The sequence below is a fragment of the Notechis scutatus genome, chromosome 1 (genome assembly GCF_049901735.1).
Source record: "Notechis scutatus isolate UNSWTSFEM ecotype Mainland chromosome 1, rNotScu1.2, whole genome shotgun sequence".
Lineage (NCBI taxonomy): Eukaryota > Metazoa > Chordata > Lepidosauria > Squamata > Elapidae > Notechis > Notechis scutatus.
In genome coordinates this window covers 317,653,586-317,679,852 of record NC_142009.1, presented here as the reverse complement: position 1 = coordinate 317,679,852, position 26,267 = coordinate 317,653,586, and the positions used below count along the sequence as shown (strand labels likewise).

General features: G+C 39.3%; 2 protein-coding genes across 10 annotated transcripts; one reads left to right on the top strand and one right to left on the bottom strand.

Annotated features, from left to right (window-relative positions):
* Positions 1 to 1,262: 1,262 nt before the first annotated feature.
* Positions 1,263 to 17,344, bottom strand: L2HGDH (L-2-hydroxyglutarate dehydrogenase). Of its 8 annotated transcripts, none has more exons than XM_026670858.2 (10): positions 17,184 to 17,344; positions 16,026 to 16,141; positions 14,673 to 14,824; positions 12,878 to 13,009; positions 10,590 to 10,752; positions 8,081 to 8,115; positions 6,797 to 6,964; positions 6,125 to 6,282; positions 5,226 to 5,357; positions 1,263 to 2,433 (listed from the first exon to the last, which is right to left on the bottom strand). In XM_026670858.2, the coding sequence occupies exons 1-10, from the start codon at positions 17,291 to 17,293 to the stop codon at positions 2,238 to 2,240; spliced, it is 1,362 nt and encodes a 453-aa protein (XP_026526643.2). In that variant the 5' UTR covers positions 17,294 to 17,344; the 3' UTR covers positions 1,263 to 2,237. The 8 variants fall into 8 exon arrangements, with proteins under 8 accessions (XP_026526643.2, XP_087808573.1, XP_087808577.1 ...); XM_087952447.1 differs by having other exon boundaries at positions 14,668 to 14,824; positions 17,184 to 17,323; XM_087952451.1 differs by having other exon boundaries at positions 10,590 to 10,781; positions 17,184 to 17,294.
* Positions 17,194 to 25,888, top strand: DMAC2L (distal membrane arm assembly component 2 like). 2 transcript variants are annotated; one of them, XM_087952455.1, is made up of 5 exons: positions 17,194 to 17,381; positions 18,083 to 18,196; positions 22,302 to 22,510; positions 23,796 to 23,967; positions 25,721 to 25,888. In XM_087952455.1, the coding sequence occupies exons 2-5, from the start codon at positions 18,093 to 18,095 to the stop codon at positions 25,833 to 25,835; spliced, it is 600 nt and encodes a 199-aa protein (XP_087808581.1). In that variant the 5' UTR covers positions 17,194 to 17,381; positions 18,083 to 18,092; the 3' UTR covers positions 25,836 to 25,888. The 2 variants fall into 2 exon arrangements, with proteins under 2 accessions (XP_087808581.1, XP_087808580.1); XM_087952454.1 differs by having other exon boundaries at positions 17,347 to 17,513.
* Positions 25,889 to 26,267: the final 379 nt, after the last annotated feature.

The following is a 26,267-nucleotide window of genomic DNA, read 5'->3' as shown; positions in this document are numbered from 1 at the left end:
TGAAGTGGTGTGTGTGTAAAAGGCAACACTGATCACTGATCATAACAGCACAAGAACAGGCACTAGACACCAGATCCATAGAAGCAGGGATTTACCACACTAGGTAGAACCCAAGGGGTAGATCAGTGTCTTGCAGCTGAAAGATGTATGGACTAACTCCCAGAATTCTCCAGCCAGCCATCAGGGAGTTTCCACAGAAGATTGTGGAGAATAATAGAGTGGATCCAAAAGGACAGGCAGGCGTTAGATAATCAAGCAGACACTGTAGTAGTAGACAAATTAATAGACAAAGACCGGAAGACCTCGGAAGCCAGGCAAGGCGCCTCAACGTGAGTGATGTGGAATTGGCCACACCCACCCACTCACATGACCACCGAGCCACGGCCACTAAGCCACGGCCACAAAACCGCTAGTAAAAAAATTTGAACCCCACCATTGCTTACAACAGTTCATTTAGTGACAGTTCAAAGTCACAATGGAACTGAAAAAAGTGATTTAGGACAGTTTTTCCACACTTGACACTAATGCAGCATCTCCATGGTCACATGTTCCGAATTCAGGCACTTGGCAACTGGTTCGTATTTATGATGGTTGCAGTGTCCTCGGGTCATGTGATCACTTTTTGCGGCCTTTTGACAAGCAAAGCCAATGTTCACTTAAAAACCATGTTCCTAATTTAACTGCAGTGATTCACTTAACAATTCTGGCAAGAAAGGTCCTAAAACAGGGCAAAACTCATTTAACAACTCTCTTGCTTGGCAATGGAAATTTTGGGCTCAATTGTCATAAATCAAATACTATCTGTATGGAAATGATGGTGTTTCAGAAAAAAGACATTTGGAACTTCCAGTATTCTATTTGAAGATGAACAGAAAATAATGTACATTATAATGTACAGTGCACTACAACTCAGTTAAAAAGAAACTAATTTAAAATTTCCCTGTTCATCACCTCCACATTTATGCACTGCTTTTTATATTTTATTATTGACTAAAATATAAAGTTCTATATGACTTCTAATTATGGTTTGGATCAATGCTTTTATTTCATCATATTCCATTAACTTTTATTTTAAAAGAATGTTCCAAATTCAATCACATACAATACTTACATGTTTGGGCCATCTAGAAAAGGAAGACTGTATGCAAATAAAATCAGGAAATGATCTCTGATTCATTAGCTAGCAATTTAGAGAATGGCCTAATTTCTAGCAATGAGAAAGCAAAAGAAAAAACACCCTGAAACAAACCATAGAGGCAATATTTACATGGAAAGACAAAAGCCATGTTTTACTAGCAGTATTTGCAACCTGGTCCTTTTCCTCAATGAGTTTGGTAAGGATAATGCAATACTTTACTTCTGGCCAACAGTTGCTTGTATTTTTGTCGGCATTCCTTTGCTAAAAATAAAAACTGGAGACCAAAGATGCTTGACTGATATCTTTTTTCTGGAACTTCATAGCATAACTTCTGCTAAAGATGACACCAGTTATATATAGTTTGCCTATTTGTACCCTATGACTATATTAAGTGTTGTACCTTATGATTCTTGACGAACGTATCTTTTCTTTTTATGTACACTAAGAGCATTTGCACACTGAGAGCATTTGCACCAAGACAAGTTCCTTGTGTGTCCAATCACACTTGGCCAATAAAAAATTCATTCATATCATTACCCAATCAGGTATCATCATCAGTGCACAAATATTCTTTCCTATTGATACCATGATTGATGGACAGTTTATTGATTCCACTTTTTTCAGATGATTCTAAGATTGAAGAAAAGTCTACATCTCTTGCTTGCTCAAGTATTTTTTAAAATACTTAAGCCCATCATTGATTCTTTGTGCAAATAAGAAACAGAAACCTAGACAAAACTGGCTCTCTTGGTCTAGTCTTCCTATTACTCTATTTGGAAACAACTTCATTCAGACACAAGCGGTCTCTTAAGGAAAAGGAGGAAGATTCTGGTTTGCTAATTGCTCTAATATATAAACACAATTTTCCTTTAACAAAGTTAATCTAACAGTTAATGGATCTTCCTATCCTTTTAAATAGTTTCAGTACTGTGATACTGATTGTGGTCAAGTTTGATGGTTTTTTATGGCAAACTAATAGGTGATTCTTTTTTTTTTTAATCCTCTGCTTCCAAACAAGCAGCAGCCCTTTTTTTCTTTGACTGTCACAGTAGCTAGGAGGAGGAGGAGGAGCAAAGAGGCCCAAGTCTTCACTGTCCAGTCACAATTTGAATCTCTGCTCCACCTCATTGGCTATCATTTTTGCAATGGCAAGGGAGGAGGTGGCAGCAGGTGAAGGGGCGTTCCTGACATGGAGTATTCGAGCAGCAATGTCTCCAGTTCCACTATCAAACACAAAATCATCAATCAAGTTCCCACCACTGTCCAAGGCTTGAGCTCTGACCCCAGCAGGTCCTCTGCAAAAAGAAAGGCATTAAAAATTCAATATTTAATTTGGTAATTGCCCCCTCACCAATGTGACTTAATATGAGACAAGACAATTACTGCATTGTCATATGGTTAATTATAGAACAGAATCAAACTTCTGACTCATAGACCAATAACATATTTGTAAAACAAATGAAACAGAAGAATCCCCTGACATCCATAACTCTGGCAATCATTTGTGGGCAAAACTTACAAGTAGCACAATTTTGCTACTTTTAGAGAAATAAGTTTATCCTGATTGTTTACAGATGATTAATTAAACACACTTGATTTTAGCTAACAACTGAGAGGCTAATCAAGAGAAGCCCTTACAAGATTTGTTTCTTTAAATTCAATTGCACAAGGGCTCAGGGTTTGCATTTGGGATTTAAATTGCAAGCAAAGGACTGTACTCCAAAAATTGGATGGTGTCAGATTAAAAAAAAAGAAAATTGGGTCAGGACAAAAACTGATTTTGATAACTGCATCATATTAAAGACATAAAGACCTTTCTTGAGGGAGATGGGTGGTCCAGAAACATAAAATATAAATAAAATAAAATATAATCACTGTGGGTTTGTGAATCATTCAAGTTTGATTAGACAAAATGTATTAAATCTACAAGTTTAATAGGTTATTACTAATAAATCAGGTTAATTCAAAGATTCAGTTCAAAGGATCAATTCAATTAAAATAATAAAATATACATGTGTGCAGAATGTTTGAATCAAGCAATTTATTTGATTTGATGCATTGAATTGATCTGGAAATTCAGTAATTGTTGCAACTGGATCTTTGAAATAAAATTTCAATCCTAATACAGGTAGTCTTCAATTTACAACCATTCATTTAGTGACTGTTCAAAATTAAGACACTAAAAAAAGTGAATTATCTTTTTTTTCATATGACCGTTGCAGCATCCTTTATTTAACACCCTCCCTTTATCATATTAAAAATTACTGCTTAGCAACCTTTTGGAAAGATTGTAGCAGCTGTGCAGTACAGTACAGATACTGTACAGTGCAGTACAGTACAGATTGTGTATCCTGTTTCAAGGTGCACACTTAGTTTAAATTACAAACAAACTCAACATGGCCAAATCCAGGATTTATTGCCACACACTGTTAGCAATATGTTTTATTGCTTTAGGACAGGGATGTCAAGCTCAAGGCCTGAGGGCTGGATCCAGCCTGCAGGGTGCTTAGATCTGGCCTGTGGGCCCACCCTGGAAACAGTGAAGGACTGGCCTGCGATGCCTCTGCCAGCAAAAACAGAGCCTGGATGGGCCGTGTACCTTTACGGGCTCTGTTTTTGCTGGCAGAAGGCTGCAGGAGGCCGTTATGACAAAAACAGAGCCTCTTTGAGTGTCGCTGAGCTGGCCATGCCCCCCAGCCCTCCATGAGGTCAAACACAATCCTGATGCAGCCCTCAATGAAATCGAGTTTGACACCCCTGCTTTAGGATGCTTTAAAATCTAATTTGTGGTTTAGATGCATACTTTTTAAAAAATGGCTCTGGCATATGTAGGTATATTTCTGTATCTGGTCATTAAGTCACAGACCCAAGGCATTCTTGGCTTGTCCCTCCCAGCTTCCAACCTCAGTTCTTTCAAGGTAAGGGATTGCCTCCTCTTCAACTCCCTTCAACTGCCTAGTCCCCATTATTAGCGCCCTTTTAGCTGCCCTACATCCTGTCTTGTGGGACTGCTTGCTATACTGTGGCTCAAGGGTTCCTTGGCATACCGTGGTTCTGGGCTGCAAGAAATCCCTAAGCTACAGCCACAGTGTGCAGCCTCAGCCACTCCACCGAACTGCAGTTTCCCTACTTCAGAGAGATATGAAGCCACAGCTCAGCCTGGCCCTGCCAGTCACCTTTGCTGCCCTACAGCCCACACTCCGTTACCCCAGCTGTATTTCTCAATTTTTTGCTCCCCCTGCTGACAAAGTATACCTGGCCTGGACCCTTCACAAAGTGGCTGCGGCCATGTGAGGCTTTCTTCCACAAGTCTTGCAAAGAAACCAGTGTGCTTGGTCAGCAGGAGCAAGAAAATGGTGAAAGTCAACTGGGGAAAACTGTCAGGCACAAAGAACCAATTTCAAATGCGAAGGGTTCAAATTTGCTGATTTATTGCTCAAGCCTAAGCACAGGAATCTTCTCAACGAATGGTTTGCACCTGAGTAAAGCTATGTAAGTTTCAACAATATTCAAAGGGGGAGGTTGGACTTTGTTCTCTTGTGACTGCCTAGAGAGTCTATACTGATTCCTCATCTGACTTCTTCCCCGGTTCTGCCAGTTTCTCTCTTACAATGATGGAGCAGAGTGGCAAGAAATGTGGAGTGCAGGGCACCAGGACACAGACTGGGGAGAGGGGGAGGTAAGTAGGAGGGAAATGAGTCATCCCTGTGGTCATACGGGCAGGTGGGATACCAAGCAACCAATCTTTGATCACATGACTGCAGGATTAGTTGAACAGCCGTAACTTCAGGGAATAAGAACCACTCATTCTGTGCCATCATAACTTCAAACAGTTGCTGAACAAATAGTTATAACTCATGGAGTACCTGTATTTGACTAAGAAACAGAAGGAAAATGTGTATCGTAATTTTGAACCTCATGGCAGTAGCAGAAAAGTAGCAGCTATGTTGGACTAGTTTTCATCAAATGCTTTTTCTGGTGTGACCTGTTTATCATGGAGCTGCTTCTTCAAAATTCTTAAACATATTCAACCAAGGTGGGGGGAAAACCCACTCTTGTTATCTCAGCAATTTTAAATTTGTTTTACCTCTGAATATCATTGATGGTAACTTCAGGGATGATTCTTTGCAGCTGCTTCAATTGGGCATTTAGAAAACATGCTCTGTACATTTCACCCACCCCATATGAAAAATTCTTCAGCACTAGTTTCCATAAGCCACTGGGAGGAAAAAAAAGAGAGCAGTTTATTGCAAACTGGTTGGCGAAGGTTAAATTCTCTCATCATCCATAATTCTATAAACTCTAAGGAGACCTTGGAAAACATCAGTATAGAAATATAGTAAATAAATGTGGATGTGTCTCTGTGCGTTCATAGATTAGATGCAAACTACTAAAAGTACAAACTAATAATCTCATCCTAATTACACTGAAGGAATTAAATCAGTAGTAACGAAGTCATTTTAGTGCTGCAGCCTGAAGCTAAGAAATACTGCACTGGGATTAATATCTATCATCTTGATTTAAGCCTTTAATTATTCTGCTGGTTTTTACTTTACATATCTGATTAAGAGGATTTACCTAAAATGTTTATGCCACATTTTTACATTTTTGTGATGCTGTTTTTGTAATTGTTCTGAATAAAAATATTATTTTAGTTCATTTTTATCTAGTAAAACATTTATATTTTTGTTAAATACATAAGCAATCTTGTCCATTTTTTTGTTTTTCTCCTGCTGCTTACGTTTCTTCAGATGATACAAATGGTTCTATGGAACTATCGGTTTTTATAGGGTCAATATTTGTATTTGTTTTTTCTTCCAACATTCCTAAACACAATATTACTTACCATACAACCTGAATTGAACCACACTCTCAGTCCTCTCCCACATTTCCCACCACAAACAGTATAAGTCTTCTTGCAATGCTCACAGGTAATACTCAAGTAACAGAAAAACAAGGGAAGGCACACCAACTGGAAAAGATTACCTGTAAGCAGCTGCATCTATAAAATCTTGAATGCTGAAGTCATAAAACTTGTAGCCCTCTCGTTTAAATGCAAGGACTGCATTTGGCCCAAGCCAGACATTACCATCCATCCGCGGGGTAAAATGAATGCCCAGAAAGGGGAAACGGGGATCAGGTACCTGTCATACCAAAACAGACAGAACAAGTCCTAAATAAAAATTCATTTGACGTAGAAAAGTACTGAATGTCTGAATCGCATATGTACAAACTATAAAACAGTTTTTAAAAAAGTTCCCATTTAACTGTAAAGTGATACAGAGAATAAATGGAGCCAATTTTACCAAAGAGATAGTGGCTCTTTTTCTTTGGATATGTTTTAAGTAGAAGTGAGATGGCCACCTACCAGAGATGCTTTAATTTGAATTCCTGCATGAATCAAGGTGTTGGAATCAAGGCCTAAATGGCCCATTTCAATTACACATAACAAAATAAGAAAAGAGGAATTTTTTAAAAAAGAAAGGCAGAGTAAAGGAAAATAAGTGGCAGTGATTTGGAAATGGAATTGAGACACTTTCTATTAAGTTTAAGGGCTATTAAAGTTTAAAGAACTTTTTGCAATACCGATAGTGCCTTAAACCCCTCAAGGCTTTACTTCTTCTGCCCAATAAATGGAAGTAGTGAGAAATTATATACCGGATAAATGTTTCCTCTAACTAAATAGCACTTCTCTGGCTTCAGCACCAAATAATCTCCCCGGAAAGGCACAATGCGGGGCTCTGGGTCACAACCACTGATCTGGGAGAGTCTATCCGAGTAAAGTCCTGCACAGGACACAAGATGGCGGCATCGGACTTCCTTCCCCTGTGACAAAAGCAGCACAAGTTTACCTCAACTATAACATACCTAACACAATTTCAAAAGCAAACAATTCCTCTGAAGGTTTTTCCTCTATGCTCCATCTGCTCCTTATGTCTGAACTGACCTCATACCAGGACATGAACTTTTTACTCTGAAATAGAAGCTCAAATCAAAGGTAAGTCTTTTAGGAAGAGAGAGAACTTCTGGAGAAAGCTAGTCTGGCCAAACAAGTGATACCTCAGCCCAGAGATCTCCAAACTTGGCAACTTTAAGACTTGTGGACTTCAACTCCATAAGTCTTAAAAGTTGCCAAGTTTGGGGACCCCTGCCTTAGCTAATGGAAAAGGCCAGAAGTCCAGCAACTCCACATGACAGGATTACCTGCATTTGAAGTCAGAGCTTCTTGGGAAATGAGAAGCCTTAAGCAATTAATGAATAGGCGCAGTTAGAACTTTATATTTTTGTAAAAATTGCTAGAACCGTGCCTTTGTAATGCTTCATAATGTGGTTATTATCTTTATCAAATATTTTCAGATATTAAGAATTATGTTTGCTTTTCTATGTAGAGGACTAAGGAAAATCTCCATCAAATAATTTTAGTATATATCTATCCTTTCAGTGAAGTTTACACTCTTCTTTTCCCTCAACCTTGAATGCTGTTTTGTATATTAATTCAGTTTGCAGATTTCCTTAGAGATGAACTCATCTCTAAGATGTATTAAAGATGGCTGAAAAAAACATACACAGGTATAATAACCTTCATTTTTGATATCAAAGATATGTTTAAAGACTTTGGAATGTATTTCTGTTATTATAAAAAGCAGGTGCTGATGGTGCTTTGCTAATAAATTAATAATAAATTCCATACATGCATCACTCTATAGATGTCATTTTTACTATAATATTCTACATCTTTCTATTTGATCGCTGCAAAAACTCTGTGATTTAAATTGATATACAAACTGGCATTCTAAACTGAGTATAATATAAAAATAACTAAAGTATTAACTTACTAAAGCAGCAATTAAGGTAAAATCTTTTTTTATGTTTAGTAAGTTAAAAAAAAACCAGAAGGTCAAATATATGTATTTAAAAAATTGAATTGAATGATTATCTTACCTTTGAATTTCTAACAACAACTGGATATTTCATCCCTACAAATAATAAGATGAATTTAAATGGGTTATGGAGCAATTGTTTTATCCCTTGTGCAAAATGAAAGCCCAAATGATAGTTTCTGAAGAGAAAGTGGGCTCATCTTAGACTTAGAATAACTTTATTGTCACTTTAAATGTATACTAATTGGTGTACATTAAAATGAAATTTCATTGCTTACAGCTCTCAAAGTTGTATACACTATATATACACTATACCTCCAATATACACTACATTGTCCCTCTGGTGCAAAGTAAACAATCTTATTTTTAATATAAATAAGACGAAGGAATTCATAGTGGATTACAGGAAGAGCAGTTTGGATATCCAGCCGTTGTACATCGATGGTGTTTTGGTAGAACAGGTGGCAGAATGTAACTTTCTAGGTATCACCCTGAAACAAGATCTAACATGGGGGGCAAATACTTTAGCCCTAGAAAAAAAGGCTCATCAACGATTGTATTTTTTAAGACTTTTAAGATCACAACAACTGCCAGAGAGTCTGTTGCTTGCCTTTTATCGAAGCTCTATAGAGAGCATTTTATCCTATTGCCTCTGTGTGTGGTTTAGGAGTTGTACAGAGGCGGAGGAAAGGGCACTCCAAAGAGTGATAAAAAGGGCACAAAAGATCAGCGGATGTTCTCTTCCCTCATTGGAGGATTTGTATAACATGGGATGTAGAAGGAAGATACAAAAGATCTTGAGAGACCCTTCACATCCAGGCCACTCGTTGTTTGAGATCCTACCATCAGGAAGAAGATATAGAGTGCTGAAAGCCAGGACAAGTAGATTTAAACATAGCTTTTACCCAAGTGCTGTGATCAGGTTAAATGCAGAGTTATGAATCTGGTGGTCTTAACATATATATATCCTGGTTGTATAGTTTTTAACTGTTAATTGTTTCAATTTGTTTTACATTGTTATTTGTATATGTCTTTTGGTGTTGTTCAGTTGTATGTTGTGAAAGAGCACCTTATTTCGTTGTTCTCAGGTTCTGAGTACAATGACAATAAATTTATCTTAAATTTATCTTAAATAAGCATGACAAAAAAACCTAGACATATAGACACATATAGACACACCCACACAGACAGAGAGAGAGATACAACACAGTCTAGTTCGGATGTATTCATGTACATGGCGAGAAAAACTAATCTTGCGAGTTTACCAGATAGATGGCATAGGGAACAAAACCATTACAGAATCTGGTAGTACTGCTAGAAATACTTCAAAAATTCCTCCCGGAGGGGGAGCAACAGAAACAGATTGTGAAGTGGGTGTGTGGGGTCTCTAACAATGCTTCGAGCTCTAAGCACATAGTGCTTATAAGCAGTACTGAATAATGGGAAGCAATAATCTCCCCAGCTCCCCACTCTCTATATGGACCTTCTATCTGAAAGCCATTTCAGGCATGGACTGTGCAAAGTCAGGAATTTTTTTAACCTTGGTTTATTGCACATGGTATATTGGGCTGGTTCATACATACTAAGGTCAAATGAAATAAACTTTGTTGTAGCTTAAATTTGTGTCCGCCTAAAGGCTACTCTGGATTTTGCATGGCACATCAAAAAAAATGTATTCTAAAAACTGAAGGGACCAACGTTTGTTTTTTGAAGAGTTTTAGGAGATGAAATAGGTCCCTTAGGCATTGTACCTTGGGGCTGCAAGGGGAATGCTGGTGGACACACTCTTGGGAACACCATCTTAATTGCCCTCTCTGCTTGTTGCTTGTATCCCTATGATTTATATTGACTGTTTCCTAGTATGATTCAATTGCTTATTGTACCCTATGACTATTATTAAGTGTTGTACCTGATGATTCTTGACTCTTGACAAATGTATCTTTTCTTTTATGTACACTAAGAACATTTGCACCAAGACAAATTCCTTGTGTGTCCAATCACACTTGGCCAATAAAGTATTGTATTGTATTGTATTGTATTTGTATTTGTATTTGTATTCTAATTCTAATTCTAATTCTAATTCTAATTCTAATTCTATTCTTTTGGAAGAGATTTATAGCTCCTGCTGCCTTAAGAAAGTCCAAAACATCCTTCAAGATCCATGTCATCCTGGGCACCCTTTTTTTGAACTATTACCATCTGGCAAACAGTACAGGATAATAAAAACAAGGACAAATAGGCTGAAAAACAGCTTCTATCCCAGGGCAGTGGCTCTATTGAATTCTACTGTATAGTGCAATATTAATGCAATATCAGGGGTTTTCAATTCAATGTATAGAATGTGAAGGATGTCTGTTTGTGTTTATTTTCATAGTCATCATGTACACTGAAGATGGTATTTAATTTCATTATACGAGGTGAAATGACAATCAAGTAAACTAAACTAAATTAATACATGTTGAGCTCAAGGTCTGCATATTACAGTGAATCCTGAGAGGAAAATTCCAAAGAACATTTGGGAAGTGTATAACTCTAGAGGTGTCAGAAACAAATGATTTACTACAAATTACCTTCTTTACTTCCTTCAGCACTTTCCTTTGCCATATCCATGTGTTCCACCTCAAACTCTGTCAATATAGTACCTCCAGCTGTCTGAAAATCTTCAGCATAGGCTAGGGCCACCTGCCTGTAGTTCACAATGCCGGTGTATGGGGAATCCAGAGCCATCAACCCCTGAAAAGGTGGACGCAGGGACAACACATCTGTTCACAGGATCAATATTGAAAGAACAAAGAAGACACAAAGGGGCCATTTGAATCAATGCAACTTTCAGCAAGGCAGCCTACATGCTTATTAGGTCTACGTGCTTACTCAGATTGTGCTGCTTATTGGCAAGGAATGACAGGACAATTTAAAAGCACGTGAAAGTGGCACTTGACTAATGTTTGCCAAAATGGGTTGTTCAAGAAATCTTTAGAAAAGGACCATCTGACATCCCCAGTGCAATTATCTATACCATTCCTATCTTTGTAACCAACAATCGGTAAAGATATTTGATGAGGTAAAATACTGAAGGGTGACATGTATGGATTGACACTTATTTTTGGAAATCAAGCATTGATTAGTAGGCATTTGCAGTCTGAGAGAGCAAACTGGAGGATTTTGCCTAGAATACCAAAGGAGAAGATACAAAGAAGAAAAGAAGATGGGCTCTTGTTTTTGACTGGGTATGGTGGTTGGAGACTTTGAAGAGCGGACCTGCTTTTCTTTTTGAGGTAAAAGTTAAGGACATGCTGGGGCTTGATTAAAACTGCTATGAGTTACTGACTCCAGAACAGCCACAGACCCGACTGAGAAGAGAATATGGCCTCAGCTAGAGCTCTTCCAGAGAAATAACACCTGGATACATATAACCAAAATAAGTGAGCATGTTAGTTTTACGTGAGAAACTCCAAGCAACATGAACAGTGAAGAAAACTTCATGGTGATCTGTAAGGTGTGAAGGTTTATCATTCTAACAGAAAACTCAAACCATGCCTGCTGGAAGTGAAAGCTTGTGTCATTAGAAGAGAACATAAAGGAATGAATCTATATATATATATATATAAAAGCGAAATACCACTCACACATCCTCACAAAATCTCTAGAACTGTAAAGCCTACAAACTTGAAATTTGGCACATTGGCTTCTAGGTGCTCACTAAGAAAAGATTTTTCAGAATGACCATTAGAGCATTAGTATTTTGTATATTATTATTAACGCATTCTGATGCTAAGGCATTCTACTCCCCTTCCCCACCTGAAAAGAAATCTGTTCCAAATGCAAAACACAAGCAGAGGAGTTTCAGTTTTAGTTTCAGTTTCACAGCAACAACCAGCTTTAGTACAGAACAGTTGAGCTAAGCCATGCCCAGGCTCCTCGTCTCCTTCTTGCTCACATAGCAAATACTGCTTCAGTTTGCAAACAGCCCTCAAGTCTCTCGCACACTGACAGGATGCTAGCCAAATGAATATCAATGGATGCTGGTAGGCAGAGGCAGAATTTTTTTCTCCTTATTTTCCTCCCCAAAAACTAAGCCCGATCACATAGTTTCGTAGCGAAGCACAGGTATCCAGCTAGTAGTTTATATACTGTATCGTCAGACATGAGGGAAGGTAAAATTCTGTTTACTATGATGGGTAAAGCAACTCAGCAGAGGCAGAGAAATGATAGGAATGCCAAAGAACAACAAGAAGGAACAAAAGCTTATGACCCAGAGAAGCAAGAGGAACTCTAGAAGACAGTGCATGGCTTCCACCTTCCAACCCCAGCTTCATGGAACAGGATGGAAGATACTCAGGCCCTGATAAGTAAAAAAAACGTAGGATCCACTTTGAAGAAGAAGAGGTGCACTCTAGTGATGTGTCATTCCCAAATGTGAAAAACTAAGGTTAGAACATGCAGATTTGATATGATGTGAGAGAATATGTATTATCTTCCTGTTCAATGGGCTGCCAAAACTCTTCAAGTCTATAAACAACAGTTGAGCCATCTATTCAGGTGAAAGTGAACAAAAAATGCCAGAAAAGACCTCAAAAGATTTCTCCAGAGACATGGAGGAAAATGATGTTGGAAATTGAAAAATTGGGAAATGCAAGTAGTGTACTTGTCATCTCTTCCACAAAGAGAAAGCAGGATCCTGGAAATCAGAAATCCTCTATTTAATTTTCTATATAAACTTTAATTGAATATACTACTATGGCTAAACTGCATAGAGATAGTGATTTTAGACTTTGCCCAGTACCATCTAACATTTAACAAGTTATTTACACAGAAAAGATTAGATAAATCTTAGATAAAAGATTAGACAGCAGCTTACCCGACAATAGGGTTCCTTGGCTTGTATTTCTTTGGGAGAGATTAGTTTCAGCCCCCGGACATTATTCTGTGTCCCCCTTTCATAAAGTGCCTTGAGTCTTGGAATTTCTTCGTGTTCAACTGCAACAATCAGCTGCCAAGGAAATAAGAAACTAGAGCAACCACAGAACAAAAAAAATACCACAGAGGAACAACACGAGATAACCACATTGTGAAGTGTGAAACAGAATTAATGTTTGATTAGACTTCAATTAAGATTGCAATATAAATTAATTGCGCTTTATAACTTTATTTAGCCAGAGGGATCTTTCCTTGCTGATATTCTTTCTTGATAAAAAAAAACTACTGACTCTTGATTTCTTTGAATCAAATAACCATAGAAGAAGTCAGTCTCTTGCTCTTTAAAGTAATTGTCAGCTAGAGCTGAACTGGCTACAAGTATTATATACTTGCTCCTCCTCTGGATGATGTAAGTATTAGACTGATTTTTCTCTTATCACAAAAGAAAACGAGCTGCATTATACCAAGTGTTTTTTCAGTATCCACTCCAAACACTTAGGGAAAACAGAACAGTTTTATCTTATCTTGTTCACCATTAGGCCACCACTAAATACCTTTGTTGACTCAGCAGGTGGCAGCAACTAGCTTGTTTAGGCTTCAAAGCTAAGCAAGGTGAGGCTTAGTTAGAATTTGGATCAGAGCTCACCATGAAATTTGAGGAATCTACCAGTTGCATGGCCATGTTGAAAAAAAATCTAGTTCTAGTCCTGCCTTAGGCACGAAGCCAGCTGGGTCACCTTGGGCCCATCATTCCTTCAGCCCTGGGAAGAAGGCAGTGGTAAACCATTTATGAAAAAGAATCATGCCAAGAAAACTGCAAGGACTTGCCAAGTGTCAGAAACTGACTCAAAGGTACAAAAAAACAGACATTGAATTTAGAATTTATTTTGGGGACAGTTGGAAGAATTTAGCTACCGTATATGAACTAGTGCAAACAACCTGGTACTGTATGTTATGGTTGAAATTTCTTTTTAAAGCATAGTGTTATTCAGGCAATCACATAAACATGCATAATCTTGAATGCCTTCCTTTGAGTAAAACTATCTGTACTTTCTTTCTGCCAATTTAAACAGCACTCATATTGCTCCCCATTAGATTTGATTGTAAACAGCTGCAGTTTTAGGGAGATGTCACATTAGTCACTCATCCCTACCATCAAAATCAACTGACATATAATTTTGTTTTTTCAAAGGACACAATTATTCTAAGATAGATCTGCTGATTTGTGTTCATATATACTGCAATTGCAAATGTAAAAATAGCAATAAAGCAATGGAACAAGGGAAATGGAGTTAACACAATCATACTCATAAGAAATATACACATACAAGCATATATATATATTGGTTTCTGATGTTACTATATAACAATTATGGAAAAGACTAATCAGTAACATTTCATTCTGTGTAACTCTGAAGACTACAAATTATATAATGACTGGAACGCTGTTTCAGTGATTATAAAATAGTAATGAAAAAAAATCAGAATAGGGAAGAAAATCCAACAATCCCAAATTGATGGGTATCTATCATATGATTCTTGGGCCAATTCTCCTGTTTGAATAATAACAATAATAATAAATCAAGTGCATTAGAGTTATAGTATGATTAAGTCTGCTTCTCTTTAGAATCATTTAGAACACCCTAGTATAGCCACCCCAAGAAAATTAAGTAACTTAATCAACTGTATTTGAAGCTGTATAAGATTAACAGGAAAAATTTTGGCACTTACCGTACCTTGCCACATTGTTTATATGGGATTCTTTTTTGGTCACAATATTCATAGCAGAGAACAGCTCCTTCTACACACAACTTAGCTTTTAGGGATCCAGGTGTATAGTAGATTCCACTGTGAATAACACCACTGTTATGCCCACTTTGATGGAGAGCTAAATAGAAAGATACGTCTATTGTTTGATTGATCATCTAATACACAGAATATTTTGTTAATCAAAATATTATTAAAATAAATATTTATTTTATGTAATTTCATTTTTAGTTCTGGAAAAGATAGCAAGGTAAAATAGACACAAGCACAAGAGCCACATAAGCATGCATAATATCAAAATATAAACATTTATGTTAAGCAATAAGATTTAAGAAACGCAAACTAAAATATCAAGCAAATAAAAAATAGACATTTATTTTCATGATCTGTTCCTGATTTTTTTTCTGAGACAGCTATGAATGTCCTATGCAAAACTATGATATACAGGAAACTATATAGATATGATGGGCTTCCATTTGTCAGAAACTTATAGAAACTATGTAGGCAACAAAATCTATATCCTAGAAATCATCAATTTTCCATTGAGGGGCCCCAAGAAATTATAACATTACCCTGTTTCTCCAACAATACAGCCTCCCCCAATAGGAAGTCCCAGCATGTTTTATAGGCATGAAATGAAATTAAGCCCCTCCCCCCATATTAAGGCCTATATTAAAACATGCGAAATGAGGGGAATGGTGGGGGGGCTTGCCGTTAGGAAATACTTTTGTTGCACACCCGGATATGGTGCTGCCTGCGTTGACCCCGATACGAAGTGCCCCACCAACGCCGAGGTCAACATCCAAGCTGTCGCCACCCGCCCGAAGATGCAAGGGGGGGAATTAAGTCACCCCCGAAAAGATGGCCTAGCCATTTTTTCGGGGCTCAAAAAAAAATAAGACCCGGCCTTATTATATGAGAAACACGGTAGTAGGAATTTTATTGTTGTCTTATGACGAATGAGTTGTAAAATTGGCCCATCAAAAAGATTTTTAATGGATTGTATATCTACCTGAAATAGAGGTAGTCCACATTCAGCAGCCACAATTGAGACCAGCAACTTGGTTATTAAGCTAAGTAGTCATTAAATGAAACCATAACTTGTGCTTATGCTTTTACTTCAGATTTCCTTTGCTTTTTAGACCTGTGAAGATTGTAAATCCAAGGACTGGTCACGAACCATCGTAACTGCAAACTGTGGTTAAACAAGGAATCACTAAACAACATTTAATACTAAAGGAATACTGTACCTATAAGTTAAACATATCAGTGGAAACAATACAGAAGTCTGTCAACTATTTTATCAATTTCAGATATCATACCTAATTCCTTTTCTTTTTCAAGTACTGCAAAAACAAGAGACGGATGGCGCAAGCTAAGCTCCCTGGCCGATGCTAGACCCACAATTCCACCACCAATGACGACCACATCAAAGGTACTGTCAAAAAAATTGAAAAGATCATTTGCAAAACCAGAAATTTTAAAAATTCAACTTTACAACTTTTTTTTTATTATGAACTATAATGGCTTATGGTTATTAGGGAATGATTCCCCGTATTATATTAAGCCACATATTGAATAATCATGGTCTGCTGCATAATCACAACTGCCTGGGGTCATGCAAGCTAAACCTGTGGCTTAAAATAGCAGGATCCACCCAACATGCTACACATGTCAGCCAGACAAAGCTCATTAGGGTTTAAGTGTAATCTGTAAAATCAGCCAATTTCTGACTTTTTATTTAGTAGTACTGTATTGTGCAAATTGTTGATCCTGGCACGGAAACAGAGAGGTGTCTAAGAGCTGGTGCAGTTTCATCTCAGATTCCAATAAAGGGAGATACTTAAGCTGGGGGAATTACTTTAAATTGTGCTGCTTCTCTTTCCCTTTGAGGCCTTCCCCCCCTCCAAGTTCAAAACTTGAACTTCCTCTGTTGAATGTCTGCAGGGGCTGCTCATGAACCTGGGTGGCTACAGACTTTTAGCTGTACAACTTGGGATGAACACCCTTTGGAAAGTGTGGGAGTAGGAATGGATTTCCAGAGGAAAAAACAATTACTGTCTACAGAACCAGGAGCACTACTCAGGTGACCCTGAGGACACAGATAAATCCCTAAGTGTTTCAACGACCCCAATAACCAGCTGTCAGCAAGGAATATAAATCTTTCCATTCCCCACTATCCTATCAGAGCTGAAGAAGCTTCTTGGATGAGAAGTGAAACGTCTTCAAAAGAAAAAAAAACACAAGAATCTCCAGTTGCCTCCTGAAAAAGCACCTTTCAGACAACCATGACCTGGGTGACTGAGAATCTCCACAGACTTTCAGCGGCTGCTAAAGTTATGACGGCAGAGCCCCCGCGCTCGGTGCTGCAGGCTGCTGCCCTGGGGAAGTGGGAGGGTGGCGGCGCAGAGTACGGGCCTCGCGGGCCAGGACCGACGCCCCGAGCTGCGCCTCCGCGGAGCTCTCGACAGACGCCTCACCTCCTCCGTCGGCCGTTGTCGGCGCTGAGAGGCCGCGAGGGCATCGCCCGACCCCCGGCCCGACAAGGGCGCCAGGCCCCGCCAACGGCCCGAATCCACGCCGGGATCATTGCGAGCTCTGGCGGGAGGGCGAACGAGCCAGTCTGCCCGACTCCTCCTCCTCCTCCTCCTCCGCCCACTACAGATCGGCCCCTGCGGGTGTGTATGTCCGTGTGTCTGTGGGGAGGGTGGGAGTTAGAAGCAGATCGGAGGCCGCGCAGGGCGGGCCCGCTACGACTGAAGGAATCCCGCAGAGGCGGACGCCAGAAGCACCGCAACGTCCCGCCCGGGGTGCGTTTCCCCACTTCCCATGGCTTCCCATGCGGGGAGGGAAGGTCGGGGCGGCCTTTTTGCCGGCTTGCAATCTTATCCCGTTGTTGGGTGCTCTTGCAACCTCCCTCCATCCTCTTTGCAGGAGCCCTCCTCGCTTTGCCAAGGCGGTCCTAATTCCAGGGCCATCAGCCGGGATTCTGGGCTGGGGAAGACTCTCCCATCGTGGTTCAATTGCCGTGCGGGGCTGAAGGTCTAAATGGTGGGGTGAAGGAGAAATGAGGAAGGGACTTTTGCCTTCTACAGTCCAGGAGCCCCAAACGTCTGAGCCTTTTCCCCCCCATCAGCCGTTGCCCCTTTCCTTGTTTGCAAGTACGGAGAGAACTGCTAATTCGCCGCAATGTTGTAATAGAGATCGGGCCCAGATCGTGGCAAGGTTAACGGACTGCACTGAACCACAACGCTCTTTTTTGTGTGTGCAAATCCAACCTATGTGTAGCTCGTCATCCTGGGTCCGAAGTTACTGATGGGAGTAATGTGACTGATTTCTGGAAATCCACTGAGCTGTCATTACTACCATCTCTTTTCAGAAGTTACACGATGTTGACGGAAGTGCTGATACGCCAAACGAAATGGTTGAAGAGGGAGCCGCCTGGTGGTCTGCGGAGGCATTTCTGGGGATGGTTAAATGCAGTGTTCAATCAGTAAGAACGCAGGCAAGAAAAATAAAGTTGTTTCCATAATAAGTTGTTTGTACAGTGCCGGCCGAAACTAGTTGCTGATATGATTGCCTTCTGAACCAGCCTTGAGAACTGTAGCACTCTTTAAGAGTGAGCTGGGGTTTGAATTTTCTCAGCTCCCTCATGAAAGTATGAACAATTTTCCAGGTTGACATGACCATTAGGTTAAGGAAGGCAGCTGCCATAGGAGGCACTTTCTAGAGAAAGTTGCGAACCCCAAGACTTCTGAATCCCTAAAGCTGCGCTCCTGACTTTTGGTTTCATGGAAAACTAGCTGAATAACCCGTGCTTCACTACGAAACTATGTGATCAGGCTTAGTTTTTGGGGAGGAAAATAAGGAGAGAAAAAATTCTGCCTCTGCCAACCACCATCCATTGATATTCATCTGGCTAGCATCCTGTCAGTGTGCGAGAGACTTGAGGGCTGTCTGGAAACTGAAACAGTATTTGCTATGTGAGCAAGAAGGAGACAGCAAGGAGCCTGGGCATGGCTTAGCTCAACTGTTCTGTCCTAAATCTGGTTGCTGCTGTGAAACTAAAACTTCTCTGCTTATGTTTTGCATTTGGAACACATTTCATTTCAGGTGGGGAGGGGGGAGTAGAATTCCTTAGCATCGGAGTGTTAATAATAATATACAAAATACTAATGCTCTGATGGTCATTTTGAAAAATCCTTTCTTAGTGAGCACCTAGAAGCCAAGAGGAACATACGTGCCAAGTTTCGGGTTTGTAGGCTCTACGGTTCTGGAGGTTTTGTGATGATGTGTGAGTAGTATTTTGCTTTTATATAGATTTGTGGAAGGGAAAGAGAGATGCTGTTTGTATCTCAGATAGAAAAATGTGAGTTGTAAGCTCATATCTACTTGGTAATCCTATCTCATATATAGTAGTACGAGTAATCTTTGATGTTTCTCCTCTATTGAAATTAATTGGGGTTATGTGCACTTGTCGTGATTCAATACAAGTACTTTAAACCTCATGCCAGCGCAACATCTCTCTGCTATAAAGGAGCCTGGCATTTTTAAATTCTTGAAGCTGCAGAATCCTACTGCTCAGCATGCTTAGGGAAAACAAATGACAAGAGTGACTGCTCCTTAGGGCCGCAGGATGCTTCCTAGGAAGTGGGAACAGGAGTCCTAGCATAACTTTTTGTGTACAGGAACTTTTGGGTTGAGTGACTGGATGACCAGTCTTTGATTTGTAACTTGAAATCTCAGAGGCTTTTTAATCCCTGAATAAACAGATTGTGTACCAAACTTGAGATTGCAATCTTCTAATAGCGTTTAATATGTATAAACTCTCTGGGGATGAAATGTTTTGCTTCCTTAATGTGAGCTGAATTTGAATAATGTTGGAGTACCATATAGAGCAGGGCTGTCAAACTCCGGGCCCATGGGCCAGGTGCGTCACACACAGGCCACGCCCACACCGGGTTTAACGAAGGGGGGGGAGTCCTGATATGTCACGTGACATCGCCGTGACAACGTGAGTTTGACACCCCTGATATAGAGGCTTTTTAGAAGATGAGCAGGGCCACGATGAAAGCCATTTTTAATTTTTTGTTTTCAGTTGCATTTATATTCTTAGTAGTTTCAACCAACCACCTTGAGGGTTTACGCAGAAAGGTAGTGTGGAAATAAATATTCCTGTTTGATTACAGTAGAATTAAGCAACTTTTTTTGGTTTAGGATACATTTGATGAGTGCATTCACAACATGACTACTATAGTAGCTCCACTAGATATTTCCTTTGATGTTCTGAGAACTTAATGGGGCCCAGAATGACATTCAATGCTACAGGCTGGTTGCTTTGTTTTGCAACAAGTCAAGTGAGGGGCAGGGATTCCTAGTCTGGAAAAGAGGCTCCTGAGGGCAGACTGGCAAGCATTGCTTATCTTGAAATGCAGGAACTTCATCTTGACCTTGATTGAGGTTGTAGTTTAAGATTAAACCAAAATATTCACAGCCAAAGGGGCTCAGGTGTTGCAATTTAATCAGAGCATAATTTGTACCCATTGTGTTTTATGAACTCAGGTATCGTGTTTTGCAAACAGTGTCTTATTTTTGCAGTTGTCTTTATTCAATAAACTATAGGCAAGTCATGGTTTAAGGTTTGCTTAAACAATGTTTGTGTGTGTGTGTGTGTATCACCTTAAATGAATGTGTATTTATTTGAAAATTGCCTCCATGCACTTCCAAGGTATATCTCTTCTATGTTATTTTTATTTTTATTGAATATATTACCTTTTCACCAAAGGGCACTCAAGACAGCTAATTAAGATTGAGTTTATATATATGTAAATCATGGTTTGTTTATAATTGGATTTAGCTACAATTAACTTGGTTCTCATAACGCATTAATCTGAGGTGTTATTCAGCAGGTTCTGACCAGTTCTGGAGAAACGGTAGCGGAAATTTTGAGTAGTTCAGAGAACCAGCAAATATCACCTCTGACTGGAGATTTTACAGTATCCTTCCCCTGCCAAGTCCACCAAGCCATGCCCACAGAACCGGTAGTAAAATAATTTGAATCCCACCACTGGCATTAATCCAGAAACAAAAGGTTTTTAAAGCACAAGGGCTGGATTCATATAGCATTTTAAGCCAAAAACTAAAATGTCTTTTTTATTGTCTGAATGAATCCCACACTTACTGGTGGAAATGATTTATAAGTTACATATAATCTGCAGTATTCTTCTCAGCTTTCTTTTGGCTGGGAGAGGAGTCTATTAATAGGAAAACTTTAACCTTTTTCCCCCCAAGGCTGTTTTCCACTCTGACCTACACAATTATTTACTTAATGAATAACGCATCACATTTATTTTTTAAGTAGGTTTCTTTCACAAAAGTGTACAAATGTAAGGCTGACCCTAACATTAGATAAACTAATACAGCTAGTTTCTAAAATCATGCTAAGAAAAGCAGCTGGTTGAGAGGTCAGGAGGGCCAAAGCCCAGATATAGTTTTTATCTATGGGCCAACCTTTTGGAACAGCCTCCTGTGGGAAGTTTGATTGGCCCAACTTGAGGGACCTTCCAGAAACTGCTGAAAATGAAGTGTTTCCATGGGGTTGAAGGGGAATTGACAGCAGACGCTGTTTCAGGTTATATGTTTTTGTATTTTATAATTATTTTTGCTATCTCTTGTGAGCCACTAAGGGTTTTTTTATGATTATGGTGAAATATTAGTGCAATACATAAGTAAATAAATATTCCAGTGAACTGGTCAAACTAGTTTAAAAACCCTAAAGAGTTGTAATTTGCATTGTATTAATTGGGAGAAATCTTATTTTTGGGCACAGTGGATTTCATCTGAATGCTCTTAGCATTAAGCAACAGAGGATATTAACAAATGTTATATAGGGGAGATAGTTTCTTCAGGATCACATCAGGAAAATAAATAAATTCCTTGTCTGCCACGATCCCCATTAATCATCAAATATCCCCAGAATTTTTATTTCAAGCCGGTCCATTAAATAAAGATGCATACTGTAGTCCTCAACTTACAACCACACTTAGGACAAGAATTTCTGTTAGTTGATAGAGTCATAAAGCAAGTCATGACCAGACTTGATTTTACAATCATTTTTATGGCAGTCATATGGTTCTTAAACAAATTCAGCTTTTCCAGTTGATGTCTTTTGTCAGAAACTGGCTGGGTAGGTCAAAAATTATATTCATATGACCGTAGGATATTACAACCGGTTGTAAATGCAAACCAATTGCTAGGAACCTGAACTGCAGTGTGACCATGGGAGGGTGAGGGTTGTGTAATGGTCATAAGTGTGATGACAGCTCATAAATCACGTTTTTCTGTCATAACTTTGAACCATCTTTAAATGAATGGTCTTAAATAGAGGACTATCTGTATTTAATGAAGCTTTAATCCAGTTTTCTCACACTTGGCAACTTTTAGATGTGTGGACTTGAACTCTTGGAATTCTCCAACCAGCATGTTAAAACTGCCAATTTGCAAAACACTAGTATAATCTGCGGTCCTTTACATCGTTTATGTTGATTTGAAGATACTGCATGTAGTGGAAAGAACTCATTGTTATGCCTTCTTGCCAGAGTTGACCATGAACGAATCCAGGCTGTTGGTCCAGACAGAGCAGCTTCAGAGTGGCTCCTTCGGTGTGGTGCGTCGGTGCGCTACCATGGCTATGACAAATGGCAACAAGATTATAATACACTGCCTATGGGGCCGCTGGAGAAATATAAGATCCAAGCCATCAATGCCACCGAATCTTGCATCATGAACAAGGGATTTGAATATTTTGGTATGTTATGGAGCCTAATATAACTAATTCAATCTGCAAATATTCCCAGACAAATTGTTTGATAAAGTGTTATTTGCCTGCCAGCTCATTCCCTTTGTGTTGCTCCGATACAGGAAGCTTGCCTTTTTAAAGAATTGTGCAAAGGACATCATAGAAACTACAGCCTATTTGGTGTATTGCTTTTGCATGTGGTGAAATCTGCCTAAGGGCAGTTCACTTCAATAATATTGCATAGCAGTTATTTCATTTGCACCACTGTTATCTTGATGGTATCTACTGAAATCAGGAAGACAATCCCCGCTCTCCCCATAACACAATTTCCTTTACCTATTTCATTTACAATTTCCTTTACCTATTTCACAGGATAACCAAGAGTAATTTTGAGACATCAGGCAACCTACCCTGATCTGCTACCTTCCAAATGAGTTTGGTTTCAATTCTTATAATGCCCAGCCAGCACAAGCAAAGCACAATTGGTTCTTACCAGGTTAGGAAGGATTATGTTTAGGAATATATTTGCCTTACAAGTAATGCAAAACAGAATACGATTTTGTTTGGATTGTAGAATACATGATATTAATGATACATCCATTAATATTTAGAGTTCTGTACAAATCAGGAAACTGGACTTACAAAATCCTGATTAGTTGTTGGTTTTGTCAAAATATTGGTCCAACTAAGTCTCTAACTGGCAATAGCTTGTAAATCCTAGAGATGCTAGAAAATGATCAGGGTCATTTTCTCAGAGTTATAGTCCTTTCTTTGAAGAGGAATATCACTTTCACCAAAGGTTCCTAAAAAAAACCTTTTAAAAATTTATATAAGAAGTTAAAACTATTTTCTCCACAGTTGTGAAAATAAAACTATAAGGGAAGGGGACTTTGCATATTTAATTGCACCCCATGTAATATATAAGGCACAAATTCATTATTGTAATCCTGAATTATATGTGACTTCGCTGGATCAGAATGATTTGATTTTATCTAATGCCAGTAGAAAGGCTCCACTTACTGTACTTAATGAAGCTTTGCTATTACTATTGTTATTGCTGGGTTTGCAAACAAATAGTGACTTAGCATGTTCCATATTATGGAATAGTTTTAAATTAAGTTTTTTTAATTCTTAATATCCAAGTTCATGCAACAAATTGAACTAAAATTAAGCAAACTAAATTGTGACTTAAAATGATGTGAGTCCAGTCAATATATGGCTAAGAGCAAAAGCTCTTCAAATAAGCTTTTTGTAATCATCTCTTCCCTTAACAAAAGACATTATGCTATTTCAGATGGTCTAAAGCATCTTGAAGAAATAAAGTTTTGCAAGTGCATATACATTGAGGATGCATGCTTACAACGGATTAGTGAGACTCCAAGCCTGCAGAAAAGCCTGCTGCGTTTGTTTCTCATTTCTTGTGGGAATGTTACAGACAAAGGCATCATTGCATTGCATAAGCTCAGGTATGTAACACAATTAGGACACCTCTATAATTTATAAAGTAGTTATGTTGATTGTATGGGCTGTGTTCCCTCCTGCAGCCTAGACAAATTAGAGACAGCTCTTGGTGTTCTCTGAGCTTGGTTATTTTCCTTCATAACAGGTAGACTTCGACTTACAACCACAATTAGAATTGGAATTTCTGTCCTACGTCATTGCAGTCCTAAAATCAGTTGGACCTGATATTGCTACGATTTTCATAGCAGTCATTAAGTGAATCAGATGGTCATTAATTAAATCACAGAGTTATTAAGCAAATCCAGCTTCCCCAATCGGCATTATTTGCAATGACCTGACCGTGGGATGCTGCAACCAGTTGTAAACGCAAGCCTGTTCCAAATGCCCGAATTATGACGATGTGACAACGGGGGGTGGTGTGATGGTCATAAGTGCAAATACAGGTCACAAGTCATTTTTTTCCAAGGCTGCCATAAACTTTGAACTGTTATTAAACAAACAGTTGTAAGTTGAGAACTACCTATAGTAGGAAACTTGTTACGTATAAACAACCAGCAGTCTTCACTGATCTGTGCACTCATGGTGATACCTAACCTACATTTGCAGGAAAACAACCCAGCTTAGAGAAAACTAAGAGCCCCACAGTGCAACCCTGAGCTACAGATGTTCTATACCCATGGTGGCGAACCTATGGCATGCATGCCAGAAGTGGCACGCAGAGCCATTACTGCCAGCACGCAAGCACTCACCCAGAAAAGGTCTACTGCGCATGTGCGTGCACCGCCCGCCTGACAGCTGATTGTTGGATATCTGGCATGCATGTGCGGGGGAGTGCAGGACACATTTGTGCATGTGCAACATGTGGCACGTGGGGGGGTCGCATGCACAGAAGCGCGGGTTGCGTGCACATGCGCAGGACGCATGGGGGGGGCGCGTGCATTGCCTTCTAGGTGATGGCACGTGAGCACAAGCAGGCAAGCACGTGCGCAGTTATCAGCACGGGAGCCCAAAAAGGTTAGCTACCACTGTTCTATACTGTTGAAATTAAGAGACTGTTCACAGCATGTGTACGGATCCATGTGTCTGTCTAGAATTCTGATGGGGCCACCATCTCTAGATGTTTTTGCCTTGGTTTATGCTGGAAAGCTTACAGTACGTTAATTGCTTCAGTTAATGTATGGATCGTCCTCAACTTACAACCATTTGTTTAGGGATTGTTCAAAGTTATAACAGCTCTAAAAAAAGTGACCTATAGCTGTTTTCCCACTTATGACCGTTGCAGTGTCCCCGTGAATATGGGATCAAAATTTGGATGATTGGCAACTGACTCATATTTATGACCGTGGCACTGCACCATGGTCACGCGATCACCTTTTTCAACTTTCTGATAAGCAAAGTCGGAATTCACTTAACAATCGTGTTTACTAACATAGCGACTGCAGTGATTCAATTAATAACTGTGGCAAGAAAGGCCATAAAATGGGGCAAAACTCACAATTGTCTGTGGCTTAGCAATAGAAATGTCGGATTCAATTATGGACGTAGGTTGAGGACTACACATGAACATGAGTTTAACTGTATAAATGCTTCTAAAATTTGGGGGAGGGTGGGGGAGCGGCATAGCATTTATTCTATTTAAAATAAGGTATTGATGACACTAGTGAGCATTGTTAAATGGGTACCTTTTGCTTTCTGTGCCTCTGAGCAACTATTTTGCTAACGGTAATTTTCCTTCTCCTGTTCTTTAATTTCTAACAGCAACCTGGAATATTTGCTCCTGAGAGACCTGCCAGGGATCCAAGAGAAGGAAAGAACTATTCAGTCCCTTAAGAAATCAATGCCGGCACTTGAGCTGGAATTAGACTTGGAATGAAATCCTGGCCATTCTAGGTGGCATCATTTGCATTATTAAATCTGTGAAACGACCCTATGAGCAGCCCATGGTTATTGTGGAAGTCCTTGCCCAACTTAAGAGGAGGAGGCTGCAGACAGAAGCCTGCGGGGCACAGAATCTGCTCCTTAAGCTCTAATGCTCCCCTCGCGTGAGATACAGAATCCCAGAATGAATGGAAAAGATGAGAAATAAGTCTCTGTTCTTAAGGGTCTTTCATGTTTTTATGGGGAAAGTTGACATTATGGGATAGATATGGATATTGCTGGCCCATACAGTCATAATTAAAAGTGTCGTGAATTAATTTTTGGGAGGAAGATTCCTTTCCTATTATACATAATGGGGGAATTTGAGGATGCTAACCCACAATAATAAATATTGCATAACTAATGATGAGGTTTCTGAAGCTGAACA